At 32.7% G+C, this 22,501-nt stretch overlaps 1 protein-coding gene across 4 annotated transcripts in view; it reads left to right on the plus strand.

The window, feature by feature from the left end:
• LOC139502287 (hemicentin-2-like) overlaps positions 1 to 20,900 on the plus strand; it is a 97,879-nt gene extending 76,979 nt beyond the window's left edge. For all 4 annotated transcript variants that reach the window (XM_071291715.1, XM_071291716.1, XM_071291718.1 and 1 more), the window contains exons 13-16: positions 1,095 to 1,412; positions 1,966 to 2,268; positions 15,092 to 15,235; positions 17,225 to 20,900. In XM_071291715.1, the coding sequence (XP_071147816.1) occupies positions 1,095 to 1,412; positions 1,966 to 2,268; positions 15,092 to 15,235; positions 17,225 to 17,268 (809 nt within the window). In that variant the 3' untranslated portion in view covers positions 17,269 to 20,900. The remainder of the gene's footprint in view (positions 1 to 1,094; positions 1,413 to 1,965; positions 2,269 to 15,091; positions 15,236 to 17,224) is intronic.
• Positions 20,901 to 22,501: the final 1,601 nt, after the last annotated feature.

Genomic DNA, 22,501 nt, shown 5'->3' on the forward strand with positions numbered 1-22,501 from the left:
ATTCAAAGTCAATAGACCATGACTAAGGGGGGGGGGGAGCCAAATTATCTCCATGGAAATGAGATATGCCAAAGCTTATACAACTGTTTACCAAATATCATTGACCTACCACTTGTGGTTCCCTATCAACTGACCTAATCACAAACTAATACATGTAAAGTAAGAAAAAGTTTCGAAGTCAATAGACCATGACTGAAAATAGTCTCCATGGAAATGAGATGTGCCAATGCTTTTGCAACTGCATACCAAATATGATTGACCTACCACTTGCCGTTCACCATAAACTACACCTTATACATTGTTGATGCCGTCGACGCCGGAAACAGCATACCTATGTCTCGTTTTTTGACTCCGTCAAGGTGAGACAAAAAATGGGAATGCATGACAACTCATGAAATTGAGTTATTTGTCTTACCATTGGACGAGTCTATTAGTAGTACGTTTTTAAAAAGAATGGTAAAGGTTATTTTTGTTTGATTATGTTTGCATTTTTTATTTATGAGTTTTCATGCTTGATAATTATTCACCAATTTTCTGGAAATTGATAAAAAGCTTTGACCTAGACATAACCCAAACTGGTCCACCATTCCATCTATAGCTTAGCACCAAAGGTTTACAGTGTAGTGATAAGTGAACACAACATGGGTCCAGTTTAGACATAACCCAACTTGGAAATTGTATGACGATGGCATGTATTTTATGTTTACAACAGCTGAGCATTAATATTTCTTGGAACTAGAATTTAAGAATGATGACAAAAATTGAAAAAACCATACACAGAAAATATTGGTGAAAAATTGTTAAACCAACAAATTAAAAAAAACCTGGCCTTACAATACCTTTTACAACCAAACACAGATCAAGTTTGTGTTTTGGGGTGTAATTTTCACCGTTTTTGAGTTATAACCCTTATTAAATGAAAAATTTCATTAATTTTCTGTTTCTGCACTCTACAAACAATGTAAATTTACTCTGCCTCAACAAAATGATAACCCACACTTTCTCCCTGAACTTAATAATGAATGCAGTTACAAGCTTTTTTTTTTGTTTAGCTAAGTAAACCATATGATAATATTTCCTGTTCCACATTGTAGGTCATGCAAGGCCAGCTCATGATAATGTTTACAACTTTACATTACGAGAAGAAGAAGGAATAAATTTGACTGCCAATTATTTATCAATCCCTACTCCAAATGTCTTTTGGTATTTTAAACACACACCAACCTCTACAAACAGACGTGTATATGAAGATTCATCATATGGTGGACAAGATAACTTCTACTATACATCACAATATGAGATCAAGGATATCAGATCTTATGATTTTGGTCAATATTTGGCTGTTGCAATCAATTACGTCTGGAATGCACCAGACTCCACCATTATATTCAACATTTTTCAGGATAAAACAGGTTAGTACAAATAAATGATAAACTAGATACTACCAAAAGATAGATAAAGAAATGACATTGACTGTCATTCAGAACAATATTTTATTGCACACCTGTAATATACGTCACCATCGAATTTATGTGTATAATTAAAATTTGTCATTCATCGGTTCATTTAATTGGGCGTATTACGTTTACGCATTTTTATCAAAAATCCAATTTCACGTTTACGCATTTTCGTGCATTTCTTTTCCGAAATAAGTAGATACCACCTTTCTGCATTTTTACTGGTATTTCACCTGTAAAAAAAGGTAATAATGATATATAAAATTTATTTTTGGTCTTTATCAGCAATAGCTTCATTTTTGAACAGTTTGTCAAGTTTGTCAAGTAAAATTTTTGCTTCATAATGACCCTGTATAAAATACTTATCACATTTTTCTACGGAATCAGCACACTTTTCTATGTGATGCATTTTTCATCTTAGTTGCTTGTCAACTTCATAATAATCCAATACTTTTTGTGGACCCGGTGTATCATTAGTGACATTTTAAAATCATGTCCTTCCTTATAGGTTGGCCTCTCAGACCATATGATTTAGAAGTAAGATGTACAGAAAACTCAGCAGAATTAAGTTGGATATCGGCATACAATGGTGGCAGCATGCAGACTTTTACTTCTTACTATTCTTATTTTAAACCTGGTAATGATAACAGAGGACCAGAGGAAATTACAGATACTGGAGAGGGGACACGTATTAAAATCAATATACAGCCATTATATCCTGGTTATTCATTTTTCTTCACCGTCTCAGCCACAAATATCAATGGGACAACAGAGTCTGATACCTATGTTAATTGTACCACTTCTAAGACAGGTAAGTTACTGATCATACCTATGTTAATTGTACCACCTTTAAGACAGGTAAGTTACTGATCATACCTATGTTAATTGTACCACTTCTAAGACAGGTAAGTTACTGATCATACCTATTTTAATTGTACCACTTCTAAGACAGGTAAGTTACTGATCATACCTATGTTAATTGTACCACTTCTAAGACAGATAAGTTACTGATACCTATGTTAATTGCACCACTTCTAAGACAGGTAAGACCAGCACTGTTGTCTGCAGTTATATTGCTCTGAAATATGTATAGGTTATCCCATTTTCTTCAGATAGAGTATTATACAAATATTATCAGTGAATCAAGGTTGAGAGCTTTTTATACCCAGGCCTGCTCCTACAGGAGATAGTATTCTGATTTACCTCTAACACTGTCTCATTCTGTCTGTGTGTCTATCCGTTCTATAAATTTTGGTTCAAATGTTTCGTAGGAACTACACGTCAGAACTTCTCAAACTTTGGTATCAAGCTTCATGTGAGCATGATATACAATGTAATCCATTTGATATTGATTTCCAATCATTTTGAGTAATTATTTTTTCATCTCAATTGACTCTATTGATTATTGATTTTCTCAGTAGATTGGAGTGAGAACATGATGATAGGTAGATAGAAATAAACTGACCTTTAGTCTTTCAATTTCAACTCCAGGATGTTTCTCAGCTGCATTTCATCACAGGGTCTTTGTTTCAGAACAATAGATCATCTATAAATATTTATGCACGTAATGTTCTGTTTATTGTTTTTATTTATGGTGACTTGAGTAACACCATTATCACTTAGATTACAATTCTACCTTGCCAGGTAAGTTTGTATTTAGCCTATAAAATTCTTATTTAGCCTTGATAATTGAAAGGTCAGTTTATCCAATTCATACAATAGAAGTTTACCTATGAGGGTCTGAATGGGGTTTGCAGAATAGAGAATACATGTAATAGCAACAAAAAATAGAGAATAGAGAAAATTAACAACAAAATAAAGAATAGAGAATAATGCGGTGCAAAAGTATAAAGAATAACTGTGCAAAATAACTGAAAAGGTAACTGTAATGCAATACTGATAATATAACGGTCAATGTACAGAATTGATAAATAATCTTGTAACAGAAAGACTAATAATAGTAAAATCATTTTCATGAGAATTTTACAGAATGAGAGTTATTTTTAAGGCTATTAAAAGAAAAATGCCCTAAAAATTTAAAGAATACAGATATTAAAAAAAAACCCAATCCAGGTCCTCATGTCATTTACATTGTCAAAATATAGGACACACTATTGTTATTCTAAGACTATACTAGTCATCTAGTCAAACAGGTTTGGTATAACTGACTGTTTCTTGCCCTAGGTGTCTATTTCACAGTGACCTTATGTGTTTGTGCTAAGAGTACAGTGTACTGTCATATTTATTGATTTTCTGTTGGGACATCACCTACATTGTAAACATGCAAAACAGTGGCTTGAGATTTCAAGTTTATAGGAATCAATATAATCTTTAAAAGTTTATTCTATATGAACTGATATTAGTATAATAAATTAATACTTTGAATTATATATCCTGGTTGATGAGGTTTTTTTTGGGACCAAGATGTTTTCTTCATTCTTATTCACATTATGATTATTTTAACCTACAATGCACATTAAAAATAGAAAAAAAATTCAGCTCTCATTTAAAATAACCCCAAAAATTCAACATTAACAGATTTTGAACAATCGAATGTTTAAGTATTGGTCAGAATATAGGGTTCTGTTGTACTTTAACAATATCACAATAACAATAAAGTGACCTTAATTTTGGACAAGGTAAATGGCATGAAGCCAAATGTATCAACTTCTATTGTATGAATGGGATAAACTGACCTTTCAATTCTCAAGGCTAAATAAGTATTTTATAGGCTAAATACAAACTTACCTGGCAAGGTAGAATTGTAATCTAAGTGATACAACTGTACTGGTGTTACTCAAGTCACCATAAGTGTTTTCCTATCTGTAATAAGAATAAGAAAGCTTTATTTTTGTGAAGCCCAGGTGGTCAATTTGTGAAAGCACATTTACAGATCTAACATTGTTGGGTTGATGTTTAGACGAGTTGTATATATATATATACATATATATGTTTCAGGGAATTTGTAAAATCACTGTACTAATCAGTGATTTTGTAAAATCACTAACAGTTTCAATGGTTTTGAAAAATCCCTGAAATTGTTAGGGATTTTACAAAATCACTGAAAATAGACCTAGGGATTTTGTAAAATCCTTGATTACAATTAAGTATAACTTACTATTAGAAATGTGTTTTTCTTAATATAAAAAAAGACGAATGATCATTATATATATAAAAATTATATATATTGCAACCATGATGACTCTGAGATCACCCCCAATTGCGATGCAGCATTGTTGTGTGTACAAACTGATGTCACTGGTGGTTTCTTTGATAGGGGTTAGTGTCACATTCTACAACATACGGGTAATTTCATGTCGAACGTTCAGTTTTATTCGCAAAGTAAACCAAAGTACCCCGCAGAAACAAAAATGTGACAGGGAACTGACATTAACCATGTACCATGTCAGACATGAAAATTGAATCTTAATTGTGGGACTGCCTATTGAACAGAGGCTTAATGTCATATCTTGAAGTTGCCATCACAGTTTTGTAAACATTTCATGTTTTAACCACTACAGTTTTATGTACAAATATACAATTTAAAGCTTTGATTGGTTGATGGGATATTAACGCCACTGTCTACAATAAATGGGTAATTTCATGACAGTCAGTCTCATTGGCAGATGAAAAGTAATGGAAGAGGAACCTTGTAATAAATGTCCTGACAATCTGACCTTCAAAGACCATCAGACAAACAATAGAACACAAAAACAACATACAAAACTAAAGACTGCACAACAAGAGCCCCACCAAAAACCAGGGGTGATCTTATTGTGTAAAGTAGATAAAATGTGTTGTGTATAGATCGTGTTTATTCTAACGTCTAGCCATTGCTATATAAGTAACGTCATAATTACATAAGTCAAGTAGCAACGTTAACAAGTATATATTTGCGCTAAATTCGCGACATTCTCGGGGCCGGCAAAAGTTAAAATATAAAATTATTGATAACTTTAAATGTCAATCGAATAGATATTACTGAAAACTAAATAATTAATTGTCTTTCTAAAACAAATTCACGAATAACGAAGTCTATCACTTTTGGGTAGTCCATTTCTTGATGTTCTCTCGAGCTCGGACAGATGCCTCTCGTTTTGGTAGAACTCTTGTCAATCTCTCTGTTGAATTCGAAGTATCATCATTTTTGTCATCTAAATTGTTAATGTTTATTCGGATTTTTGAGCGGGTACAGTTTTAATATAGGACGTGAAGTACGTCCTGCACTAGTTCATATTATAGCTGCTCGTGTAAAACCATCGTTTCCGGCGATCAATTCATCAACAACGGCAATGTTCCATTGGTTTTTCGGTAATTTATCATCTTGGACTTGCACTACATCCCCAACTTGAATTGTTTGTAAATTGTTTCCTGTTTGGCGATGAAACTCTCTTAGCGTCGTTATGTACTTGGATTTCCACCGGTTCCAAAAATGCTCCATTAAACTCAACTGTTTATTCAAATGTTTATGCAGTTCTTGTTTTCAACTATTCAAGGCAATTTACTCAATATTCGGTTGTGGATACGGCGTTAAAGTTATTCTTCTTCAGTACAATAAGTGTGACTCTTCGTCCTCAATATCCTGTGATACGTAGGTCAATGGTCTATCATTAATGATGGCTTCTATTTCTGTCAGAATTGTTTGAAGTGTATCGATGGTAATGTAAGATCTACCTAATGTTTTCCTCAAACAATTTTTTGTAATTCCTATAAAGCGTTCCCACAATCCACCATACCAGGGCGCTCTTTTCGGTATAAATCTCCAATTTGTTCCATATGTTGACAACGTATCGTTTAGCGATGGTGATTCGGTTACTTTCTTTAATGTTTCCGAGGCCGCTAAATATGTCGAAGCGTTATCCGAAATCATGGTGTATGGTCTAGATTTACGACTAGCAAATCTTCTAAAGACTTGTAAAAATGATTTTTCTGATAGGTCCGGTACAACTTCCAGGTGTACGGCTCTCGTTGAAGCACAAGTAAATAGACATATAAAAACCTTGTTTTCAGTATCATGTTTATCTCTAATGTACAGCGCTCTGGTAAAGTCTACACCGGTAATTGTAAAAGGCGGTGCTTCAAGTAATCGAACTTTTGGCAGTGGCAACGGATCAGGTGCTGTATATGGTTTACTGTTGATTTTTCGACAAATTACGCAATTTCGCAAAATTCCTCTTACGATGAGTTACGTATAGGCGAATTCGTGGTATCCAGTAAGTTTGTCGTATCTGAGTCACTGTTAATAATACTCCCGAGTGTTTCATGTACTTGTGTATATCAAGAACAGCTAATTACGTAAAAGGATGACTTCTAGGTAACAAATAAGGAAATTTCGTTTTTCACAAACAGGTGCGTTATGAATTCTCCCTCCACAGGAAATTGCGTCTTTGTTATTCAGGTACAATCTAAGTTGTCTAACTAAAACAGTAGGTTTAGTATCCTTTAATTCAAGTATAATATTTCGTCCTTAAATGAAGTTATTTGGCAATTTAGTATCCAACACTCTGTTGCATCCTGCAATTCCTCTCTTGAAACGTATTTTACCTTGTTTCTCTGTAATATTGGCGAACAGCAATTTTTCGTATAAATCGTAATAGATAAGCTGTTATTCGTAGTTATTTTGATTATGTACTATATCTAGTAATTTGTACAATTTGGTGTATTCCTTGTTGATAATCTATTTCATTGTCCGCTGTACTCGATTCTTCTATATCTGTGCTGGTATTAAAGTAATACTGTTGTGTCATTTGGCTTCCACTACGGCCATTTTGATGTATCAGTGATCCATTCGGGTCCGTTGAACCATAGTGTGTTCTTTTCAAACTTTGACACGCTGAGTCCTCTAGTAAGAAGGTCAGCTGGATTATCTTTCGTTGGGCAATATCTCCATTCTTGTGTATTGGTCAATTTGCGTATTTTCGTTACTCTATTTCGTATGAACCTTTTCAATTGCTTTGAAGTTGATAACCACTGTAGAACTATCTGACTGTCTGACCAAAACGTTATGTCTTCTATGTGCAAAACTGATTTAACGTGATGGGCTAGTCGTGCTCCGATCAATACGGCCATTAATTCCAGCTGTAGTAGTGTCAGTTGTTTAAGCGGTACTACTCTATTCTTTGCAATAACTAAAGATGACTCATGATGGTTACATATGTAAACAGTTGCTTCGTATGCAGTTGTACTAGCGTCTACAAAAACGTGAAGTTGGGTTTTCTGATTTGGTAAATTGGGAAAATATGGTCTTTTTAATTCTGTATAAGTCGTTTTTCTCCAAATCCTTGGCTAAATTTGTCCATGTTGTCTGTATTTTTAATGGTATTGGCTCATTCCATCCGTACTTCTGTTCCCACAATGTCTGCGTTAAAATTTTTGCTCGTACGGATACAGGGCAAAGTAATCCTAGTGGATCGTAAATACGTGACGACTGTTTAAGAATTTCGCATTTCGTAATATTTGGTAGTTCAATATCAAATAAGTCAACTTTTTGAAAAGTGATCGTATCTTTAACTGTATCCCATTTCAGTCCAAATATTTTGACAAAAGTTTCTTTTTCACATATGTTGTTTGGCTAAATCTGTAAGTTTTGAGCAATTTGAACTCCATGAACGAAGGTTGAATCCAGCCTCCGACATCAACGATCTGGCTTGTACAAAATACTTTGGGGCGTCATCTTCATTTTCCAAACTGGACAAAATATTATCCACGTAAAGGTCATTCTTCATCATTGCTGATACATTTGTGTTGCATGCATCCAAGTGTTTAAGTAGTGTTGCATTTAGGATGAATGGTGAACTTGTTGCACCAAACAAAATAGATTTAAATCGATATGTTGTAAGAGTACTGCTGGGATTATCTGTGTCGCTCAACCTAAAAAAGCGTGTAAAATCTTGATCTTTCTCATTTAATCCAATATGTAAGTAAGCCTTTTCAATGTCTGTGCTTATTGCGTACTTCTTGGTTCTAAATCCCATACATATTTTTGTCAAGTCATTCAAATCTGGCGGAGTTGACATTAGGCAATCATTCAAACTTGCGTGATCTTGCGACTTTTTACAGCTACAGTCGTACACTATACGAATTGGTGTTGTTGTCGAATCCTTTTGTACGGCATGATGTGGTATATAGTGAGTGCCTTTACCATTGTCGTTTTTATCGTTTACCTTCTCTATGAACCCTCTCTTCATTTGGTCTTCAATAATTTCTGAATATTTTCTTAATAAATGTGGTTCACGACTTAGTCTTCTAATTGTGCTTTCGGTCCTTGCTTTAGCGATCATGATGTTTGAAGGTTAGTCGACTGGATGATCCAGTTTCCATGGCAACTTGGCAGAATAACATTCGTTTTCAATTTGATACAGTCTTGTTGATAAGTCTTTACAAAACTCTCCTCATCGTCCTGTTGTATTAAACGTATTCCTAACGATTCTAGATTCCAGAATTTTTCGATCTCTCTTTCCTCTGCATGGTGTGAAGTAACATTCAAAAGAACTGATGAAGTTAATGATTTCTTTCCGTTTCTTATTACGGGTCCAGATAACAAGTAACAAATTTTTGATGCTCTGGCTGTAGGTCCACTCCCTCTAATCACGTGATCTTGAACTATATCCCAATAATAATTGGATCCTATCAAGAGTGAAATTTCAAATCTATCAGCGTTATTTGCAGGATGTGCGAGCTTTAAATCTTTCAAGTATGGCAAATTGCGTGTAAAGTATTTCGTCTGATTTTGAAGTGGGACTGCAATATCTGGAACAATCAATGCATTAATGTTTACAATCTCACCTTTGTCAGTTTGTAGTTGAACGGTTGCTGTATCCAAATGGCGTATATTCTTTTCCTTGTCTCCAAAAGCTGACAGTTCAATTGTGTCCCTTCCGCTTGGTCTTATCTGTAATTTTTCGGCTATTCTCTGAGTGATGAATGAACGTTGGGCACCTTCGTCAAATAATATACTAGCTTCTGTGATCTGTTTCCCGTAAGATATTGGTGCGATAGCTGTTTTCAATAAAACGCTTGTGTGTTGTGAGGTATACATTACTGCGGTTTCTGGTTCTTCTGTTTTTACCAAGCTTACAACGGTTGGTTTCTCCTTGATGTCATGTCCTTTGACATCTGTAGCTTATTCCCCGCAAATACTGGTGTGATGTTTCTTGTTACATTTCTTACATCAGTTATGCGATTTACACTCGGAAACACCGTAGTTTCCTAGACAGTTGAAACATTTTTTCTTTTGCTTGACGATGTTCAGTCTTTCAATCACGTCAGAAATTATCGTGCAATCTCCCGGAAAATGTACACCAGTGCAGTAGATGCATGGACGTTTTTTGTCATTGAAACGTGGATTGTTCGTATTGAAATCACGCTGTGTTTTATTACGAGCTTCGGTCAGAAATGTTGCGGTAGTATGTAAACCGTTGCGGTCGGTAAATTGTCCCGCTTTAAGAATTCTTGCTTCTTTTGTGATGGCTTTTCTGAGGTTATTTAGAGTTATATGATCGCTATCATATTCACGGGCAATACTTTTTATACGACCGCAAATTTTTTTATTTTTCGTCGTATATTGCTATCACGTTGGCGTCGGCGTCGTCGTCCTGCGTCGTCGTCGTCGTCGTCCGAATCCTTTTAGTTTTCGCACTCTAACTTTAGTAAAAGTGAATAGAAATCTATGAAATTTTAACACAAGGTTTATGACCACAAAAGGAAGGTTGTGATTGGTTTTGGGAGTTTTGATCCCAACATTTTAGGAATTAGGGGCCAAAAAGGGGCCCAAATAAGCATTATTTTTGGTTTTTGCACAATAACTTTAGTATAAGTAAATAGAAATCTGTGAAATTTAAACACAAGGTTTATGACCATAAAAGGAAGGTTGGGTTTGATTTTGGGAGTTTTGGTCCCAACAGTTAAGGAATAAGGGGCCCAAAGGGTCTAAAATTGAACTTTGTGTGATTTTATCAAAAATTGAATAATTGGTGTTCTTTGATATGCTGAATCTAACTATGTATGTAGATTCTTAATTTTTGTTCCTGTTTTCAAATTGGTCTACATTAAGGTCCAAAGGCTCCAAAATTAAACTTAGTTTGATTTTAACAAAAATTGAATCCTTGGGGTTCTTTGATATGCTGAATTTAAAAATGTACTTAGATTTTTAATTATTGGCCTAGTTTTCAAGTTGGTCCAAATGGGGGTCCAAAATTAAACTTTGTTTGATTTCATCAAAAATTGAATAATTGGGATTCTTTGATATGCCGATTCTAACTGTGTATGTAGATTCTTAATTTTTGGTCTCGTTTTCAAATTGGTCAACATAAAGGTCCAAAGGGTCCAAAATTAAACTTAGCTTGATTTTAACAAAAATTGAATTCTTGGGCTTCATTGATATGCTGAATCTAAACATGTACTTAGATTTTTTATTATGGGCCCAGTTTTCAAGTTGGTCCAAATCAGGATCCAAAATTATTATATTAAGTATTGTGCAATAACAAGAAATTTTTAATTGCAGAGTATTCAGAAATAGCAAGAAATCTTTAATTGCACAGTATTGTGCAATAGCAAGAAATTTTCAATTACACAGTATTGAGCAATAGCAAGAAATCTTCAATTGCACAGTATTGTGCAATAGCAAATATTTTCAATTGCACAGTATTTCCCAATAGCAAGAAATATCTAATTGCACAATATTGTGCAATAGCAAGAAATTTTCAATTAATTGGAGTTATCTTTCTTTGTCCAGAATAGTAGTTGAATCAACTTAAATCATTGTTTTATACAATATACAATGTATATTCACTTTTACTACCAACTGATAAATTAAAACAATCTTTACCATTCAGTGATAACGAGCACTTTTTTTACATTTTAATATTTTATGATGTATTTAAATGAGTAGTTATTGCTATTTCTTCAACTTTTTTGAGAGGATTATTTTTCAACAGCATAGTGAATTGCTCAAAGGCAAAACAAACATTTTAAGTTCATTAGACCACATTCATTCTGTGTCAGAAACCTATGCTGTGTCAACTATTTAATCACAGTCCAAATTTAGAGCAGAATCCAGCTTGAAAGTTGTGTCCATACTTGCCCCAACCGTTCAGGGTTCAACCTCAGCGGTCGTATAAAGCTGTGCCCTGCGGAGCATCTTTTTCTCGTTTCTACTGGTAGTTTACTAATAATTTTAGGTACTAGTAACGCGCCATACATTTCTTGTGTTTGACCCAAACATTCAAGACCTCTTACGTACGTTTCTAGGTGGTCTCCATACTTTCTTAGGCTGTTTAGATCATTTGACGGTGAAGGAAGATCCATTAAAGCTTTCATGTAGGCATGAATAATCTTGTGAGGCGACCCAAAACGCTCTTTGAGCAAATTAACGGCAGTGGTGTAATTGACATTTGTCAGTGCGAAACCTTCAATAGTTTGGGCGGCATAACCACAGAGTTGGGCCTTCAAGTAACTAAATTTCTGTATCTCGGTCAAAGTACTGTTGAAATGATAAGTTGATTCATAGGAATCCCAAAAGGTTTGCCATTGTAAAATTTCCCCATCAAAGTGCGGTAAATCTAGTTTAGGTAATCTGTGGTTTTGACTGCTATTTGATACTGAAGAAAAGCCTTAATTGTACAAGTTATTTGTAGAATGCAAGTCACGATGGGTATTTTGCATGGAGCGAAAATTATCAAAATCGGTTGGCTGTACATTAATTTCAGTTTCATTGCTGCGTATACCCCTGTGAGATGATAATGAATAATTCATGAATATGCATGAACATTTCATGAACTGTTCATGAACAGATTTCATGAACAGTTCATCATATCTTCATGAACATTTGATGAGCAATTCATGAACTGAAAATCGACAGTAATGTTCATGAACTTTAATGTTCATGAACAATTCATGAACAAGAAAGGTTCATGAACATTTAAATGTTCATGAACAACAATGATCATGAACCCTTTCTTGTTCATGAATTGTTCATGAACATTAAAGTTCATGAACATTACTGTCGATTTTCAGTTCATGAATTGTTCATCAAATGTTCATGAAGATATGATGAACTGTTCATGAAATCTGTTCATGAACAGTTCATGAAATGTTCATGCATATTCATGAATTATTCATTATCATCTCACAGGGGTAAATTACTGTCAAGGAGAGGATTCTGGGGGGGATTGGAACCCACCCTTTTTTAGCAAGATCAATGCATATGAAAGGGTTTATAGTACATAGTTTGAACCCCACACCTTTTTTAAAATGGCTGGATCTGCACCTGTACCCACCCAATATTAAAACTAAAGTAACTATGCGTCAGATATAATAATATAAAAGGATACATGTAAAGTTTCTGCTTCTTTCTGTAATATTTTGTTGTCTCTGTTCTTCCAAGTAGAATCGCTGAATAAATGTAACTAAAATCTCCACGGAATCTGTTTTACTATCAAAACTGGCAGCTCCAGTTTGATATTTAATCATTCAATCCCCTAAAAGTATAAAAAAAATCCACAAAGAATCAATTGTTCTAGATGTTTTAAAGCAATAAAATTCAATTGAAATGTTGTTGCCTGTTTATACACTACATCTGAAGCTGTTAATGAATCAAATTCATTTCAAAACCCTCCCCCTTTTTATCCCCTGAAGATTAAAAAAACTGGCTACTTATTATTTTCACAAAAGAACAATTCAAACAATTCAAAAACTATAAATTTTAGGTAACTACCAATAATCATATGTGGAAACAATTATTCATTTTGTTTATATAATTAAAAATAAATTTTCAAATATGCTTTCAGACTTTCTGATGTTGCTTTGCTCAAAGAAACCATAAAAAAATTATATTTCCTCAACAAATTATATTTTATAATAATATACACATGTCTGTCATGTTAAATTAAATTTGTAATGCACTTATCTGAAATCTTTCTGACTGGAAATGTCTTTTCCGTGTTTCCATCAGCGTAATCTCCATTTTGGTGACGTATTACCCAAGAGTGCACTTACGCTGACGTTGAGACTGTGACAATCTCGCCCCAGATAATATCGGCCAGAAGTTGATCTGTGCCGTAACGGAAGTATGAAAATAAATCAAGGGTGTCGCAAACAAATATTTATTAATATGCAGTTTTATTAAGTATAATAAAAAAAAAATCTTTAGTTTAAACGGCACATGGTGCATGTGAATAAACAAGTGGACTCACTTGGAAGGTATTTTTAGGGCCGAACTGTTCAGTACGATTAAAACCACGAGGTCAAGGTTTGTTTACATTGTACATACGTTGAGAAACGTCTGTCGTTGGGCCTATCTATCATTGATCTGATATTTTTCTAAGTTATTTATATGCCGGACGACAATAAATAGAAAGGCACATATGTGAACTTGGAGAAAATCAGAATTTACATCTTTAGCAGTTTAGGGAAAGGAAGAGTAAAAAAAACCTTCTTGCAGCAAACCAGTAACAGCAGTGACAGTCCCACACGCAGTGTTACCAGTTACTAAATCATCTATTATTCATAACACATGCATATGACAGATGAACATTTCAAGAATTTCAATGATCAGCTCGTGATTCATCAAAACTTCATGAACATTCATAAAATACTTTTAATGAACATTTCATGAATTTTTATGAGCAGCTACTGATTCATCAAAACTTCATGAACATTCATAAAATACTTTTAATGAACATTTCATGAATTTTTATGAACATCTAGTGATTCATCAAAACTTCATGAACATTCATAAATACTTTTAATGAACATTTCATGAATTTTTATGAGCAGCTAGTGATTCATCAAAACTTCATGAACATTCATAAAATACTTTTAATGAACAGTTCATGAATTAAATTCATGAACCTTCATTTATGAATTATTTATGAATTTTCATGTACCATTCATGAACATTCACGAACCATTCATGATAGTTCATGAAGTCATGAATTTCTTCTCGCCGGGGTAACATTGGCATTGATAAGCGATGAATTTGTGGGGTAAGATGGTAGAAAACTATTTCCATTTGGATCTAAAGACGTTGATGCAACATTTTGAGAAAGTGGATCAGAAGATATTTTTCTTATTTTCCAAAGCTTGGACTCTAAATTAAACATATACTCATCAGACTCTTGAATTTCCTCTGCTACATTCTCCTCTGACGTTAAATCTAGTATTGTTTCATTCAAATCCACGATAGTCCTCTGTTTCGGTTCAATTGCATCCGAAGTTAATTTTACATCGTCTTTGTCTAAGTCCGAATTCTTTTCAATCTCATCAAATTTCTTCAATAACTTTGTAACTTGCCCTCTGTGTCCTCTACATACTGCCTATAACTTCGATTCCATTGTTTCCGACAGTCACGGCACCATAAATAGTGTGTAAAGTAGGTAAAATGCGTTGTGTATAGATCTGTTTATACTAACATCTAGCATTGCTATATTAGTAACGTCATAATTACATAAGTCAAGTAGCAACGTTAACATGTATATATTCGCGCTAAATTCCCGACAGATCTCAAGCAAAGATAAGATGTTAATCACTTCTTAATTTTCTATCAAACTTGATTATTTTTTTTGGAAAACTACAAATTTAAGCTTGAGAAGAAAATATTATTAAGAAATGTCTTAATGGTATGCATTTAATTTAAGAAACATCATCACCAAAATTCAGAGAGCAAAACTCGTCAAACAATGCAGGAGTGATTGCTGGTGCAGTTATTGGTGCTATCCTATTCATAGCAGTGGCCGCTGTTGTTGGGTTTATTGTTGCCAAAAGGACCAAGAAAGTTAAAGGTATTCTAGTCTGGTTATATTTATTTTTTATTGCAAACCATGTCATATCGGCCATTCCTCATCCCCAACAACAAAAAAGACAGGAGTTGAAGTCATAAAACTTTCAAGTCTGTTTTTTGTACTCATACTCCAAAATCAACCAATCAAAAACCTGGATTTCATGTTTCAAGAATGACTTTTGTGCTTCGAGCACTGAGCAAAGTTTTATGACTTCAACCCCACATCTGGGTGTACTCTCAGTTACTGACAGCTAGTTCAATGCCAATTACAACTAAAAACATCATATATTTAAGATTTGAATACCAATCAGTACACATCCAACAACCAATGAATTTAGTGTAAAGAGGTCATTAGCAGTCAAAGAAAAACATGACCTTGTGAAATGGTTAGGTATAGGTATCTACAATTTGTAGTACTGTGAAAGAACATTTTAAGTATGGTTTTAGTTTACTGATAACAAAATCAACATTTTTACAAATGAAACTATATTCAAAGATGTAATTACAGTGTTGAATAGGTAACCTTTTAGAATAAGTTTATCTAAAGGATAGATAGGTGTCTGTCTTTAAAATCTTATTTAAAATCATTGTCATTCAATGAACAGGTTCTTTCTTGGGTGTGGGATTAGGGAGTATTTTTAGCCATGCCATTATTTACTATTTGAATATAAAACACCATTCATAGGGGAAAAAAATCCCAGATGCCTAGCTTTTGTTGAGCTTTAATGTAGAAGAAAAGACAACATGAATTTCGACATCTTGACTGTGAGATGAGTTTTCATGTTTTTTGTGTAGTTTGGTTTTTGTTAACAATGTTTGAAAGAATGAAAAAAAAGTAAAATCACAAAAATACTGAATTCCGAGGAAAATTCAAAAAAGGAAAGTCACCAATCAAATGGTAAAATCAAAAGTTTAAACACATCAAACGAATGGATATATAACAACTGTCATATTCCTGACTTGGTACAGGCATTTTCTTATGTAGAAAATGGTGGATTGAACCTGGTTTTATAGCTATCTAAACCTCTCACTTGTATGACAGTCGCATCAAATTCCATTATATTGTCAATGATGCGTGAACAAATTAAACAAACACAATAGGTAAAAATGTAAACATTGTGTTGTCATCTTAATCACTATAAAAACAACAAATGTAATGATGAAGCACAAAAAGGCATACATCAAATTTAACATCCTCATTTTGCTTATATTATACGATTTTATTTATCTATGTAAAATCCACCCATAAAGGATGGAAGGTTTTAAGTACTCGTGTAAAATTGTGCGTTAGAAATTCGAATAGGTAGACATAAAATAATTTTGTCGTTCAAAGTATGAAGGGATACATAAATACAGAGTCATGTAAAATAGATATCACAAAAACAGACTTAACAGTAAAAGTAATAATAATAAATAAAATAATTGTATGGTTCAAAGTATGATTGGATACATAAGTACAGAGTCACGTCAAATGTATATCAGAAAAAACAGACTTAACAGTAAAAGTAATATTAATAAATAAAATAATTTTGTCATTCAAAGTAAGTGGGACAAAAGATACCAGAGGGACAGTCAAACTCGTAGATCGAAAATAAACTGATTTAACACCATGGCTAGTAAAGAAAAGACAAACAGACAAATAATAGTACACGAGACACAACATAAAAAACTATAGACTAAGCAACACAAACCCCATCAAAAACTTGGGTGATCTAAGGTGCTCAGGAGGGCGAGCAGATCCTGCTCCACATGTGGCACCCGTCATGTTGCTCATGTTATTTCAAAGCTGGTAAATAGTATAATTCAGAAGGTCACATTCCTGAAAGGGGAGCTGCATACTGCCATATTATCTGACCAATGAAAGTCCAAAGCTTTTTATCAAATTAAAGTAAGACTAGTTTACTCAACCTGTTAATGAGACATATAAAAGCAATGCTGGATTGTATAAGACATGTGTAATTTACATTTTTTTTCCGTTTTTCTATTTCAGGGAATGTGAAGTTTGCAGATCTTCAATTAAGTACGTTTTTATAAAAGTAAAGATTGAAAAAGAAACATTTGGAAAAAAGTATAGAATTGTCTGCTATGGAATCATATCAGAGGAATGAAATCAATTTAGGTTGTCATTCTCAAAATAGCATTCAGACAGTTAAAAACTTCCACTTGTAGAACGGAATGTTCAGTTGATACTATGCAGATAGGAATCTTCTTGTCTTTGATTATGCCTTTGTAATCTTTCAGTTAAATAAATCAAATATGATGGTGCTCAATATGTGATTTGTGCAATCTATTTTTTATCATCTACTGTTATGAATTAATATTATTGAATTGTGCTTATTCTTTCAAACAATTGTGTTTTTGTTTTGTTTTAAAAATGTGATTTGCCTCCTAGTTAGTATAGAGATCTCAAACATCACCAAAACTGCACTTATTTAGAAAAAAATAGTAGAGGAAGACTTACAAGTTTTCTTAGAGACTAAACAGTTTGTATTTTTTTTTTGGCATTTTGTTCATCTTTCAACTAACTGTTCCATGTGAGCTAAGGTTCTGTGTTGAAGACCGTACTTTGACCTATAATGGTTTACTTTTACAAATTGTAACTTGGATGGAGAGTTGTCTCATTGGCACTCCTAACACATCTTCTATTATCTATAGCTTAATGTATTTGAGTATTATACACAAAATTTTTGCAGTATAGATAAACATATGAAGTATTTATTGAATAGATTAAAAGCTATGTGACCTCTATAAGGAGTTAATTTTAAACTATGAGCAATTCAGATATGTTACAAGCATCCACTTCTTTCAAAATGAGTAGTAAGCATGGACAAATTGTTCTAAATATTTGGATAATTAAACACAACATCAGTTATTCAATTTTCAAGAATGGGAATTTAAGCATTGATGCAATTTAGATATTTCTCATAACAGAATCCTTGATCATTTGGAGGTGGGTTCAAATCCATTTTTCAATAAATCAATATGGTTTCAAAATTAATTTGGTGGAACAATATAATGAACAAAAAAATAATTTACAAAATGAACACAAAATGGAAACTTTTGTTTGAATCATTAAAAAAATGTAGGTAAAACCTGTCAAAATAAGTGCAATTTGGGTACCCTCACTTTATTCATTGTTGCTTGTAATGTGTCTCCTTCTTAGCAGTGTCAACAAATAGGACCATAAGTTCATAATTTTGGATAATGCATCTTTCTTGGTCATGCTTTTGAACATTTGTACAACGTGAAACAGCTGGTGAAAATTCAACCTCTCCAGAGTTCACAAATGCTTCATTTACAGCAGAATGCATTGTATGTGAAGATCAAGGTAATGTCTTTGGTTAACTTGCTTGTCATGATATAATTATTTGGTTAGCCTAGGTAAACTACCCTCCTTTAACAGTAGACTAGTGTGTGGATAATTTCTTTGTCTTCTCTGAATTGAGGGAGTTATTCCCTTTTGCAAGTAGAAATTATGATTTTCTTCATTATTAGTTAGATTAGATTAGAAATATGCATTGAAATGCATATCATTTAACACAAAACTATGAAAAAGATATTTAATAGATCTATAGTGAAATTAGTTGTATTTGTCCTTCTCTATAGAGGGTTCTTGTTGTTTCTTTTTTTTAATAATTTTCCTGAAGATTGTTTTAAATCAAAATATTTGCATCTTTTTTTATGTTTTCCATGACTTTAATTTCATGTATTATATATTACTAATATAACTAATTTCAAATTGCAATTCATAATACAAATCTGTGATAGATATTTAAATTTTGTAAACTGATTTTTACTTTTGTATATACATGTTTTTATGTATAATATTTTGTAAACCATTATATTTTTATAATTTTGATATTGTCTCAGGGAGCCTTTTACAAATGAAGGATTTCTTATATTATTGTTAGTCTGTTGGTCTTTCGTTTTTGGCCATGGCATTATCAGTTAATTTTGGACTTGTGAGTTTAAATATTCCTTTGGTATCTGTTACCTCTCTTTTAACTGACTTAATTAACAACAGTGACATGTCATTGTCTTTGTATAACTTTTAAAAAAAACATGAAAAAGAGCATTGCTGATATTATTTGACAATTTTTTTTAAATGTAAACTGCTTAGCTCAAAATTTATATAAAAATGTCAACAAGTAACAAACATATTAATATTTTATCTGCCGTTCAGCGTTTACTAATAAGTCTTGCATTGTTTCTTTTGTGATGAATATTATTTAGCATACAAAGCAAAAAAATCACAAGGTGTTAGAGGACTTGTGTACCTTTTTTTTATATTATTACTATAAACTATAAAAAATATTGGTTTAATTTATTATTCTTGCTCAAATTAAATTATGACAAAGACAATTTAATTTACCATTTTAGAATATAATGCATTTTGAGTATTATTTCCAAAAGTGTACAAATACTCAGGCTTCCTCCACTTATAACAATTGATCACCATGGAGTGGCAAATAGTGATGGAAGTGGCATTAAACAACAATCAATTAATTAATTAATCAAATTTATGCACCAAACTGTTGTGTTTGGCATATATTTTTTTTCTTATAAGAATTACCCTATTCTGAAGGTTTTATTTTAAATTCTGAGCAGACAGATTCATATTTAGTGTTTTAGGAAATATTTGTATTGGTTATAATTGGGCATTTATTCAGATTTTTTTTTATATCAATACAGTTTTAATATGAACATATCATTTATATTTTTGATTTATATTGTATCTTTGAATATTTAATGTCATTTTGTGAGGTTTTTATGTATTTTTATAAGAAAGATGAATATATATATACCATATTATTAAAATCACACTACAGTTTTGATATGCCAACACTTAAGTTGATGAAATACCATTATATTTAAGACCCCTTACACTCATTTTTTATACAAATATCATATGTTCATTACAATATATAAAAAGAAGTTTTTTACTCTATAGAGTTTTGAAAATGCAAGTAGAAGTAATGTCCAGTCCCCCAAAAAAATAGTTTAAAAAAAATGTTCAATTTGGTCCTCTTCTGTATTGTATACATGTATATATATCTTTATTCTCACAAACCAAATTACAAAGGTAAAGAGATAATTATACATATTGCAATACAATTACATAAATAAATAATGTACGAAAGTAGATAGAGGCATTCACCATTGTTCACCCAGAAAAGTTCAATTTTTTTTTGATCTCCTTAATAAGTTTACATAGTTCGTTCAGTTCTGTACATTTTTTGGAAAGATTGTATGATGAATATTCTGTTAAAAAGTTTTGATGTAAGTATTACAGAGCAAATAAACTTCATAATACTGATTAGGTTATACAATTGAAGCAATATATTTCATTTTGCGTCACTGATGAGTCCTAAGTAGATGAAACGCGCGTCTGGCGTACTAAGTTATAATCCTGGTGCCTTTGATAACTATTTTAACTAGAAAATTTTAATAATGTTTAAACCTGGTAAATCGTTCAGAAAAAAATGACATATCAAAAGCTTTATGTAGGTGTAATTTTGTTTAGTTGTTTTTTTCTGCCATAAACAAATGAAAATTGAAAAAAAGGTCTATTGTAGCAATTCAACACATTATAATTGCTGCAGTTTGCGCATTTTGGTCAAACCAGTATCTTATTATTATTTTAAATAAACATTCCAGTCAACTTGTATTATCTCTTGTGAATAAGAAAGAAGACAAGATCTAAACCACAAAACCATTTAAGTGTTGGAAAGATAATTAGAGGTAAATGTCAATGAGACACCAACCTAATGTACAACTTTAGATATTATTTTTCTATAATGGAAAACCAATACCAATTTGGATGCGTCCAACTTGCTTTGCGTGATTTCCTTTATCAGGTATACTCAACACTATTTGGAACAACTGAAAAACCAAAGTACCAACCAGATACATAATGGAGTTTATCCAAAGTATAGAATGTATGCACAAATGTCCGTTGATTCATTTGTTTGTATGTCCCAAAATTGGTTTCCATTCCCTTACTTTAATTTTCCTCAACCTATGCTATAAAAGTTGTACCCAATGCATGCTTATTTCCACAAAACACAGATCAAGTTTTAATTTGGTTGGGGTCACTTTTTACAGATCTAGAGGTATGTCCCTTTCCCCAAATTGAAAAATTACTGATTTTGTTTCCATCTCTTATTAGTTTGATACACAATGCTTATTGCCACTAAACACTGATCAAGTCTAAATAGTAGCGTCACTATTACGGTTTTAGAATTAATGCCACTTTACAAAAATTGCTGAATTTTTCGTTTCTCTTATCTAATTTAAGTTTGCTTCAACCAAATGTTATGAAACTAGTCACATGTCTTATAACCAAAAAACTTAAATCAAGTGCAAATTTGGGTAGCGTCACTTGAGTTATGTCCCTTTATAATGTTATGGAGGTACACCACTAAAAGAGGGGCGAAAAATATCAGAGGGACATTCAAACTCATAGATCGAAAATAAACTTAACAACTGACTCAAAAAGGCAAAGAATAATAGACATATAATAGTACAAAAGACAAAACAAAGAAAACTAAAGACTAAACAATACAAGTCATGCTGAAGGCCAAAAATGTTGAAGAGTAGATCCAAAGGTATTGATAATGAAGCGTGGTCCTATGAAAACTTTTTCAGCTCTCTCTTGCTTTTACAGAGTAAGCATATAAGACATTGTTTTAGTTTTTGCATGCTGTAAAAACGAGAGGGAGGAGTATTTCCCAAAATTATTAGGAATCGTTCTTAAATTTTTTGGAAGAATTTTGTTACTAGTATCTAATGTAATTGTCATTCAGGAATGCAAGCTTTTAGTAAATAGTTTCACACTTGTTTAAGCCATGATGAACTGCATAAAACATACAATAACATGAAAACATATTTTGCCAACATAAGTCATGAAACATATAGTTCTGAAACTTTGTGATCATTGTCCTCAACAGAAAAAGACGCGTTCTGGCCTATTTATTGTTGTTCTTAATGCATTGGTGAATTTAAACGTAAATTTTACTTCTTTAAGATTTATTTTAAATTTTGTACAAGTTAAAACCATTTTTAAGCAATATTTTGTACAGGTTATAACATGTATGAGGTACTTTTGTACATGTTATAAAATTGAGAATGGAAATGGGGAGTGCGTCAAAGAGACAACAACCCGACCAAATAAAAAACAACAGCAGAGGGTCACCAACAGATCTTCAATGTAGCGAGAAACTCCCGCACCCGGAGGCGTCCCTCAGCTGGCCCCCAAACAAATATA

The sequence above is a fragment of the Mytilus edulis genome, chromosome 13 (assembly GCF_963676685.1).
Source record: "Mytilus edulis chromosome 13, xbMytEdul2.2, whole genome shotgun sequence".
Lineage (NCBI taxonomy): Eukaryota > Metazoa > Mollusca > Bivalvia > Mytilida > Mytilidae > Mytilus > Mytilus edulis.